This window comes from Aythya marila (genome assembly GCF_965140915.1).
Source record: "Aythya marila genome assembly, chromosome: 20".
Taxonomy (NCBI): domain Eukaryota; kingdom Metazoa; phylum Chordata; class Aves; order Anseriformes; family Anatidae; genus Aythya; species Aythya marila.
Genome location: NC_139061.1, coordinates 8,812,584 through 8,823,538, shown reverse-complemented (window position 1 = coordinate 8,823,538; position 10,955 = coordinate 8,812,584). Strand labels below are relative to the sequence as shown.

Sequence of the window (10,955 nt, the reverse complement as noted above, 5' to 3'; positions counted from 1 at the left end):
AGCCTTCCTCCTCCTCCTCCTCCTCCTCCTCGTCCCCTCACGGCTCCTCCTCTTCCTCCCCCCGCCGCGCCCTCTCCCGCCCACTCGGCCTCGGCGATGGAGGCGGCGGGCGGCCGCGGCCTGGGCAGCAGAAGCAGCGGTGGCGGCGGCGGGCGGGAGGCGCCGGCCGCCCCCTGAGGCACCGCCCGCCCCATGAGGAGCCGCCGCCCCCTGAGGTACCGCCGCGGGGCCGCTGCCTGGGCAGGGGAAGGGCGGGGAGAGGGGGCCCCCGACAGCAGCTAGGAGCGGGGAGGCGCCTCCGGGCTCGTTCCCCTCCCGTGCCGGGGCTTCTGTGGAGGGCGGTGGGGAGCGGGGGAGCGGCGTGGGGCTGCCCCGGCCCCGTCCCGTCCTCCCGGGACCGAGCCGCGGCCTCCAGCCGCGCCCCGAGCGAGCGGGGGCAGCGCTTGGCGTGAGGGGGCTTTAAAGGCGCTGTCAGAGCTACTGAGGGGGGGGGTGTCCGTGTGGAAACACCGAAACGCAGCCCCACCGCTTCCCCTCCGAAATACAGCCCCGTAACTGAGTTCCTGCAAGTTTGTCAGGCAGCAGCCTGTGAGCCTCGGACAATGGGCTCGCTCGCTTTTTTATTTTAATCAGTGTTCTCTCAGGTTTTGCAGAAGCAGGCCCTGCTTTTACTAACCGAGGATTGCTAATTAACGTTGTTTTCCCTTTAAAAACAGCATTCATGGCCCAAGCCCGGAGACGTGCTGTTTGTAAAGTTAATACTATTTCCAGTGTATTGGCTTTACTCCTGCATTAAATTACAGAACATGAATTCTGGCTGCGCTGAAGCATGATGTAATCTTTGGCCAACAAAAATATAGTAGCAGCAGCATTTCTAAATGGTAGTAAGAAGTTCTATTGTATAAATTTGTGCAACTTACTCATCTCCTATAACCTCAATTTTAGAGGCTAAAGACTCTCAGGTTTGTGCAAATACATTAAGAATTTCTTGCTGTGCAACATTACCTTTTCATCTTGCAAAATAGCAAAGCAATGTTGCTTTAACCATTTGATATCCCCAGTGAAACTAACTGTACGTGTATGCTACGCTGTGGCAAAATTAATTTCAAAGAAGAATCGGGAGGAGCTTGAATTAATGAAAAAGGACTATAACATAATTCTTAATATTTTGATGATGTTACTTAATAGTGATGACTACTGCAAAATCCAGCATCAGAGCATTCTCCAAAGTTATTACCATGATACTGCACTCCAGAGAAGTAGATGTATGCAAAGACAGACACAGAAGTGAAATACTGTCCAAGAAGACAGTAGAAGGATGCCAAAGGAAAAAAAAAAAATCCTCATTTGGGTGGTCTCACCCAGCTCGCTAGCTGCACTTCTTTTTTTTTGACCTGAACCAGATGGTCCAGGCTCTTTCAAATGCTTCTTACAATATGGACTAAACCGGGTTCTGCTTGCTTACCCAGACAGGGTAATCTCTTGTTAATCTTATAATGGCCCTCAATTTTTAATATGCACTGTCTTTTGACTAGACTTGTCTGAACAAACACCATTTTGTGCATGCATGTAAATGTACCCTTTGCTTCCTTCCCATCACTGTTTGTTCATTTTTTTTGGCCTACTACTGTTACTGACTATTTTTGTGAAATTATGCAGCACTTCTGAGCTCTCTTCTGCACCAGCTAGTGTTGGTCTCCAATTCAACAGCTTTCGCTGGTCTCATTTGCACTGAAACAACCTCAGATTTTGCCAAGGCAGCCAGGTTCACTGCAGGCTAGAAAATCTGCATCTGAATGAGAGGAAGTCATTTAATATGGCACACAGAAAGTTGCCCCTTGATGATAGGGTGCAAACCCAGCATGCCAGCTTTAAGAACGAAGAGAGCCAGGATCTGTTAAGAGGACCTTTACTTTGCTTCATGCAGGCAATCACTCAATGCAGTTTACTGTACCTTTGTGCTGTGTTTTTTTCCCTGCATAGTTGTACTCTTCCTTCAATGACAACTTTTTATTTCCCATTCCAGGAGACAAAGTAGTAGGAATCTGGACCAGAAAAAAATCCCACCATGCAAGCAAACTGCAGTCATCTCCACAACATCCAAGGGAGTGGTGATGACCCTTCACCTTCTCAAAGCACCCACGCAGCGAGGTCATCAGGAGAGAGCTCGTGCCATCATAGTGGAGATGTTCGCATTCAGCTAAGCACTGCTGCAGGAGAAGGCAGAGAAAATGCGAGTTCTCGGCCTTTGAGGCCAGGTTCCCAAAGTCGCTCACATGGACATGCCCACAATGAAGCAGGGGGGCTTGATGACTCCGCTCCAGACTCAGAGGAACACAGTGGCAGCTCCCTCTCAGAGCTCAGATACCTCCTCCAGTGGCTGCACAAAAGTCTGCCGTATATCTTGATTCTGTGTGTCAAATTGATCATGCAGCATATAATTGGTAGAGTATAACAAAACACGGTCTGAGGGAAGAGACCCTCCCCCCAAACAAAGATAAGCTGATAACCATGCCTGAGATATAATTTGATTTATTTTTAGCTTTATTTTTATTTGCTTTGTTCATCAGAAATAGATATGTACTAAATTACATTTCAATAGCTTCTGTTTCCTTTGCTGGCACACACAAAAAATGCTTAATTATTCTGGCTTGATAGTCTGAGCTATTAATTGAAATCACAAAGAAATACTAGAAACGGCTTCTTTTTTTAAACCCAATTCAGTATGTGGTTTTTTTATTTTTAATTTCTTGTGTATAACTGACCCTTTTTTCCTAATAGGCATTTCTCTTGGAATTGGGCTGCTAACAACTTATATGTATGCAAACAAAAGCATAGTAAATCAGGTTTTTCTAAGAGTAAGTATCACCCTATGCAACAGAATTCTGTAAGTTAACCAAGACCTTTATACATCGATTCTTGAAATAAATGTGAATGGAGATAGCATTATTTGGTAAATAAAACTAAGTGTAATACATTTCAAGACAGAAGCAGTCTTGTAAATCGTAGTGCTTTTATACAGTGTAGAGCTTCTCAGATTAAAGTTTGCAAAATTCAGATTTTTCCTCCCTTTTTGACTATTGACTTCACTTAAGTGATACAGGTTTTTTGCAGTGTATAGAAGAACTTAACCATGTTTGGAATCAAATAGCAGTTGAGAGTTTAAACTTCCAGCAGTCTCAAAGGAAAACTTGTTCCTTCAGAGTGGGGTGGTTTTTGGTGTGTTTTTAGGAAAGACCTTGATAGACATAGAAATTATGTTGAAAACACTAGAATCACTGCTTTACTTTTCTAATGAGTTCTACAGTTTTATCTGACCTAAAATCAGTATGAACTAGTATGGAATCCTCTAGCAATAACTCTGTTTAAATATGATAGACTTAGTGCTTTGGAGACAAGCACCAAGATAAGGGCTGTAATTTGTCTTAACGATTATCTTACAGGAACGGTGCTCCAAGGTGCAATGTGCTTGGTTACTAGTATACTTAACTGGATCATCTCTCCTCTTGTATTACACCTTTCATTCTCAGTCACTGTATTACAGGTAAGTACAGGAACATCTCCCATCAGATCATAAATTAATAAAATATTAACTGGAAACACTTTATCTGGGCAAGAGCTATTTTTCTTTAACTGTAGCATTGATTTCTTTCATTACAATCTCCATTCCTCCTCCTCTGCTAAACTGAACAAGTGCTGTCCTTAAAAACATGATGTTGGAATTTGTAAAATTGGACCATGAACTCAACTTAAAGGCTGTACTATGCCATGGGGGAAGTGGCAGGGTTTGATTCCCAGCTTTGATCCTACCACCTTGCCTTCAGCATACTGAATACGTAGCATTCTGGCACTCTGGGGGGCTTATATCTGCCATTTATTTTTTACCGTTACTATTCTGTAGCTACAAGCCTTGGTTGTAAATCAGTCAAAGGCTGTATTGCAAAAATGGAAAAGAAAGCCCATCTCTAGGGACAAGGTTTGCCGTGAAAGAAGGCTCAGAAATGGAGAGATTGCCAGAGATCATAAAGGATCAATTTATAATAAAGAGTTCATTTTCTTAGCAAGTATTTTTCTCCTCTATGTAAACCATTTATTTATTTATTTAAGCATGCTGTGATATAATCTCTGGTTATGCTTTCCTCTAAACAGCGTGCTCCAGTAACTTCTGATACTTTATTTTTTTTGTAGCTTAATCTTTTTAAACCCTACTGTGGATTTTAAGAACTTCTGGGAGGTGCTTTGGATTGTGGGAGTCACAGACTTTATTCTGAAATTCCTCTTCATGGGCTTCAAGTGCTTTATTCTCTTGGTGCCTTCTTTTATGATGTCCTTTAAATCCAAGGTAAGAAAATGATCTATATCCTTATGAGCATCCTTTTATGGTAAAATTAGCTAGTTATTAAACTTTACCTAAAGGAAAGGCTTTTAAATTAAAGGTCTGTATATAATCTATCACTACACTGGGCAAGAAAACCCTGTGAATTTTATATTCTTCCCTTCTTGGTGCTAAGGAAGGTTTACAGTCTGATCTGTAACAATGGCTTGTATTATTTCATGGAATAAGTGGGCTTATTTCTGCTGTAAGTGGTAGGATGAAGAAACCTTTTATTTGCAGCACTGTAAGAACGTGTACACAGGCTGCTAGCACGGACCAGCTGATGTACAGTAAATCTTGTACTTGCTTGTCAGTAACTGACATGGGGAGATTTTAATACCTGTGCGTGTAAATGGCTATTTTTTCTCTTAAAAAAATAGTTCTCCTTTTGTTAATTAGTAAAATTGTCAGACCAATGAATTTGATTCATAGCTTTCTTTCCTCAAACCAATGAAATTTAATGATTTTTATAGAAGTCTGCATTGGTTGGTGGGTATGTATCTTTATCTGCTTCCCAAGGTAAGACATGCAAAAAATAATCTGTGTTGAAATAGAACATACTAGTACTAGTTTAAAAATATATATATTTATATATATAGTTAGCATGTGATAGCATTTGAGTGTTTTTGTAGGTTTTATCTTTTAAAATGTACCAGAAAAGTATTTCTCAGGTACATATGATTTGGAGCAATAGTAGCTTATAATCAAGATCTCTGTACCTACAACTACTGATACAACAGCCAAAAACTGGAAATTCCATTGCACCAACGGTGACCTAAACTAGCTAAATTAAAGAAAGAATCTGGTCAATAGCGAGAAATCATGCCATTTTCCTGTCAAATTAGTCAGAGTACTTTATCCCCTGTTATTAGAACTAATATCTATGATTAGTCAAATACACACGCAAACTTAATTGTTAGAAGCATATAAATGTGTGTGAACACAGTGCTCTGTGAAGGCTACTTGTCTTTTGCAGTTACTATTCAGTAACGTTTAGGGCATTATTGAACTCCGTTTACCTGCAAAGTCCAAGTACTCTGTTTCTTTCTCCTCCTGTCCCCACCTTTTTCTTATTACCCTGTTCTATATAGGGGTTATTTATCACAAGAGAAGCCTTTTTACACAGGCATGAAATACATTAGAAATGGGTTTCCTCTAATCATTATGTTTGTTAATAAAGAGAGAGGCCTGACTGTTTTTTAATCCTAAATGGTGAACACAACTTGTAATGACAAGCTGATCTGTGTCTTAGCTTCCTTTTTCAGGTAACTTTTTCTTTTTTAATGCTTATGAAAGCAAGTTTGATAGCATTGTAGTAGGTAGGTATCCTACAAAGCCACCCTATTTTAGCCTATTAATTTTTCTCCAGTACAGCAATCAATTGTGCTATTGTTGTTTGTACAGTTGTGGTGAGATTTATCATCTGGTCTTCGTTCTTCTACTGTTGTCCTTCATATATACTTGCTTCAAGATCTGATGAGAGGAAGTTACTCTAAAGAACGCTAGCACATCTTTTCTATATATTTTAAAAAGCATTTGTATTTTAAATCTTGAGAGATTCTTTTACATGTCTTGCTTAGGGCTACTGGTACATGCTGTTAGAAGAACTCTGCCAGTATTACCGTATGTTTGTCCCCATACCAGTTTGGTTCCGTTTTCTTATTGGCTATGGGGAGCCTGACAGTGTGCTAGGCTGGACCCCTGGGATATTGCTGGGCCTCGTCTACCTCATCCTAAAGGTACGTAAACCTTATAGTCTTCTTAAACTATTTTACAGTAATTGCCACTGGAGGGGTAGAGGCATATAAGCTAACACATTTCTGAATGTTTCTGTGTTTGAACTAACTTGCAAGTTGATGCTTCAGTTTAACCGATACAACCTTCCAAAACTGATAGCACCCTGAGCCAGTTTTCCTAAATCTTCTTGTCTATTTCTGCACCTGTTCTGGGAGACCGGGGTTGTATATCAAAGAACACAGTTACTATAGGACGCTTCTCAAATCAGACTTTGATCACACTGTCATCAGAAACTGAGAAAAAGACCGTGAGAAATAAAGATGAAATTTATGGCTAAAAAAAGTCAGCATTTTCCAAGGAAGGCGATCTCTTCTAGAATTTCCCTGTGATGCTAAACAAGTTAGAGAAGTATTTAAAATGGCTGTCTACTTTGGTTACACTTGGGGCAGATGAACTCTTTAGCAATCTCAGTACAAATTCTGCTTGAACATGAAAAATACTTTATCATACTATGGTGCTTTAATTACAAGTCTAAAGGCTACTGTGTATATAATAATAATGCCGGTATATAATACTGGTATACTTGCAATTGAGTGCTTCATAACCTTAACAATATTTTTCTTGTAAAGAACAGCCACCTATTGGTGAAAAAGAACTTTGGGATGAATTCTGAGTTTGGCTACGCACGAAGCAACTAAAAATAGGGTTGGTCTGAACTATTGCTTTGCTTACGTTCTTGCCAACATCAGATTACAGTGATACTTATGCTACTGGGATTTGCACAGAAACTTGGAAGCTTTCTTTAATTCACAAAGAAAGACTTTCAACATAACTCAGGTTTTCCTTCCCATTCCAGCTTTTGAGTTTTTTTGGACAATTGAGAAACTTCAAACAGGTTTTACGGATATTTTGTACACGACCAGTGAGTATTGAATGCTCTTTTGACAAAACAGTAGATCTGATTTAAATGAAAAGGCTTCTTTTTGAAATATCTCATTCATGTATTACTTTGTATAGTTCTAGAAATAGACAAATGCATTTTTAAAGGAATCCCTCTACACACTCCCCCCATTTCACAGTCTGAGTTTCCTGACTATGTAATTATGGGCTAACTTGAACCAAAGAAAACTAAACCACCATTATCCTGCATGTATCTTCAGATAAAACTATATGAAATAACCTATCCTTGTTTTCCTATTTCTTAACTGGAATAAATATTGGTTGGATATAGGTAAAGCTTTATGCAGAAATGTAAATGAAAAATGAAGCTTGCCAAAATAATTGACATGCAAGTAATATCTGATAGAGTTTTAAAAGTTCCTCAATCTTTCTCTATAGTAACAGGTATAGTTATTTAGTATCTGCTATTTACGCAGTAAAACATATAGAAGACTTTAGAGCACAGTATCATCACTATCTCGATAAAATTTAAGATGAAATTTCAAGTGTTTTGCTTGGAGGCATCTTAAAATAAAACTATTACAGATTTTTCCTACAACTATTATCAGGGGAATAAGCAATAGCCCCTAAAACAACTGTTGAAAAATCTAGCAAGGTTTTAGATTAGGAACTGGATATTTCTCCTGACATGTATCTCCTGACGTATCCTTATTCCCAATTCCTTTCTGTCATTTTCTTTTTCCCCTTTGAAACTATTATCTGCTGAAAAAAATCTTGTTTTACAGCATTATGGGGTGATGGCTAGCAAGAGACAGTGTTCTGAATCAGATGACATTTGTCCTATCTGTCAAGCTGAATTTCAGAAGCCTATTCTGCTTATCTGTCAGGTAATACACATAATCAGAATTACTTTTTGCAAATGTTTTAAAAAAACTGGTTAACAACATAGATTAGCAAGTGTATTTCTTCTGATTATCTTTAGAAACAAGACAATGCAAATAATAGACCTTCTTACAAGTGGAAGAGCTTAGAAGCTCTAAGTTGTCATTCTTTTCATTACAGCACACATTTTGTGAAGAATGCATCTCTTTATGGTTTAATAGAGAAAAAACGTGTCCACTCTGCAGAACTGTTATTTCAGACCATGTTAACAAGTGGAAGGATGGAGCTACATCTATGCATCTACAGATTTTCTAAAGCATGTTAAAACTTGTTTTACGGTTCATTTGTACAAGCTAACGTCTTCCAGCTCACTGCAGGTGAAAGTGTAGGTGACAAGGAACGAGTTTCCAAATTCTAGATTATCTAGGATTTGATGCTTCTATGAAATATCCCAGTATTTAAAACAGTGCAGGAAATGTTAATTTGCCTTCTTAAGTACAGAAAAATGTTTTCAGAATGAAAGGAGAAAAGCCATCATTGCTTATCTCGTGATTCTTCCAGGAAACAATCAAATCCTTAAAAAAATGCTGCATTGCTGCTTGCAGCAGCTTCTTCATTCAATATTTTATTTAAAAGTTTTTAAATAGTGTTCCAGACCATGCTAAATTTTATTTATCCTTTTAACATTACTGAAACCAAAAACCTAGATTATGAGCAAATTTTACACTCTGGATTACAGTGGGAGTTAAAGCTATGTGTCACACTTGACATTAAAGATCCTTTAATGCTAGCTCAACAGATCAGATAAATTAACTTCTTATTCATGCATCTAAAACAGCAACTATTTCTCACTGTACCTGGAGACAGGACACAAGAATAAGATGTTTCCCCTTTAGGTTCTTGCAGATTTCTAATTGATCTTAAGCTTAATACATAAATCAATCACTGATATTAGTTTTTTACTTGCCATTTTATGAAGTTGGTATTTTTAAAACAGATCTTTAATACTATATTTTCTTGTCACATCAGGAACCAGATTTTCATACAGGGGAGAATCTATTTTATATTATATATGCAATTTGTGGTATACATAAAAATCAGAGAATAAATGCATTTAAATCATTTTGTTTGGTGCACATTGAATAAAATAACAAGTTTCATTACTGTTTCAGTATTAACTTACATGTAAGTACATAGTAACAGCTCACTGCTAGGCATACCTTGCTGGTTAAACTGATGTCTTATGAGAAACAAAAACACAAATGCTCCGATTTATTCATGACTAGTCTTTATGCTGATTATAGATCTAACTTACCTATCTTAATTCCTTTTTTTTTCCTGCTTGTCTTTTCTCACCTTGCTATTCAGAAAATACTAAAAAACAACAAAACAAACGTTTGTTATTCTTACAGGCAAAGCTGAATTAAGTTGTCATTAACTTGAGTTTGTCTTAACTGAATATCTTTAGGAAACTTCTAAATTAGGAAAAAGGAATTCACAAGTTAAACACTTACTTGATGAATGATGTAGCAACTCAAACAGCCAGGCAGGGTGCCCAAGTACTGCAAAGTTGCAGCAGAAGCAGACAGATTTATAGGGCTGACAGAGCATGACGGGAGAGTGCTTAAAGGTACAGCTAAAGTATAATACTAGTAAGATTCACTATTCTGAATAAAATCTTAAGGAAAACTCAAGCTAACAGGTATCATTTTATGTCAGCCTGGGTTTTTCTATAGCATACTAAATATTTGCTCACTACATTTGTTTGAAGTTTACTGCAGTTCAGATAAGCGTGCTATATGGTTGTTCCACCATGGAATCTGAGTGACTGGGAAAAGGACTCCAGCTTAAAGAAAACAGGCAAAAGCTTCCAAGTATGTAATTGGAAACTTATGTGAGTAGAAGAGACTGGTTCTCAGGGAGGCCTTTCCCAGCAGGTGAGGTACTTAGTTCGGAGAATGTGCAGCTGAATGGTGTTAGTGCAGGCCAGAGGGTGTCAGGGAGAAATTAGTGCTTGGCCACAGCCTGAGCTGTGCTATAATGGGCTAGTGCTCATGCCTCCAGTACTGGCAGAACAAACTGCTCTTTGTTTCCTTGGAGAGATCTAGCTGTGCCTTAGTTTGCATTTAAAGCTGATACAAGATCAGGTCTCTGTCATCTGAATTTCATCTATGCTAATACCCAGACTGCTGCTGCAGCAGAACTTACCTTGAGTGATAGACAAGAACTGAATCTGTCAAGGAACAAAAGCGAGTAGGGGGAACTTAAGGTTGGATTCTGAATCTGAAACACCCACAGAACTTTGACAGCTTATGTGGCTCTTCAGACAGTTATGTAATCATATTTGGACTTTTCTAAACAATCTGAACATACAGCTTACCTAAATGGGGTTCTAATTTGTTGTGGTGTTTTTTTTTTCCTTAATACAGATATTGTATGAATATTGTATAAGTAATCTGAGTACCATATTTAATTTAGAAAACAAACAGCACCTACAAAAAAAAAGCTTTGTGTGAATAAGCCTAAGACATATTTGCCCTTCTCTTGAACTATAATAACCAACTTGCCTGGAAAGGTAGGGAGCACAACAAAATATGCTGTAAGTGTTTTAAGTCAATCTTGCATTGTTGTTGATCCTTTGTTTTTTGTCTGCCACATACTAGTAACACTACCTTACTAGAATAAGGGTGAATATTGGTCAGATACAGAATCAGAGAACAATTTGTCCTATTCTCTCTCCCAGTTAATGCACTTTCTTCAAGATATAGTGAGAATTATCCAAACCCAGTAATATTATCAAACACAGTTTATTAAAAAACAAATAACTGAAATGATTTATCAGCCATGTTAGATTTACATTTCATAAATGAAACAAGATAAGTCATTCTCATCTTAGTTACAGAGAGGAAAGAAGCAAGTAACTTACATCCATGAGCGACATCCTCTCTGATCCGCTTGTCAGCACCATGCTATTAAGATGCAGCTCTTCCTCATCAAGCCCACTCAGGCCAGGGTAGCAGCACTGCTTTCCACACAGACACCAACACCCAGCACTTGTGAT

The 10,955-nt window shown here is 38.6% G+C and overlaps 1 protein-coding gene and 1 long non-coding RNA gene across 3 annotated transcripts; one reads left to right on the top strand and one right to left on the bottom strand.

Annotated features, from left to right (window-relative positions):
- Window positions 1–77: 77 nt before the first annotated feature.
- Window positions 78–9,054, top strand: RNFT1 (ring finger protein, transmembrane 1). 2 transcript variants are annotated; one of them, XM_082776478.1, is made up of 9 exons: window positions 78–215; window positions 2,027–2,390; window positions 2,782–2,858; window positions 3,444–3,544; window positions 4,189–4,342; window positions 5,956–6,114; window positions 6,969–7,034; window positions 7,798–7,899; window positions 8,075–9,054. In XM_082776478.1, exons 2-9 carry the CDS (start codon window positions 2,069–2,071, stop codon window positions 8,207–8,209), a joined length of 1,116 nt encoding a protein of 371 aa, XP_082632604.1. In that variant the 5' UTR covers window positions 78–215; window positions 2,027–2,068; the 3' UTR covers window positions 8,210–9,054. The 2 variants fall into 2 exon arrangements, with proteins under 2 accessions (XP_082632604.1, XP_082632603.1); XM_082776477.1 differs by having other exon boundaries at window positions 2,027–2,444.
- On the bottom strand, window positions 2,286–10,952 carry LOC309885993. The gene is made up of 3 exons (XR_014318880.1): window positions 10,821–10,952; window positions 9,210–9,268; window positions 2,286–2,410 (listed from the first exon to the last, which is right to left on the bottom strand). It is a non-coding gene; the product is annotated as an uncharacterized lncRNA (long non-coding RNA).
- Between the last annotated feature and the right edge of the window lie 3 nt (window positions 10,953–10,955).

Bases quoted from the DNA above. Each gene is read 5' to 3' on its own strand.
- RNFT1 (XM_082776477.1), top strand. From the start codon at position 2,069: ATGCAAGCAAACTGCAGTCATCTCCACAACATCCAAGGGAGTGGTGAT. The intron at 2,859-3,443 runs GTAAGTATCACC...ATTATCTTACAG, and splicing joins TAAATCAGGTTTTTCTAAGA to GAACGGTGCTCCAAGGTGCA. The intron at 7,035-7,797 runs GTGAGTATTGAA...CTTGTTTTACAG, and splicing joins GGATATTTTGTACACGACCA to CATTATGGGGTGATGGCTAG.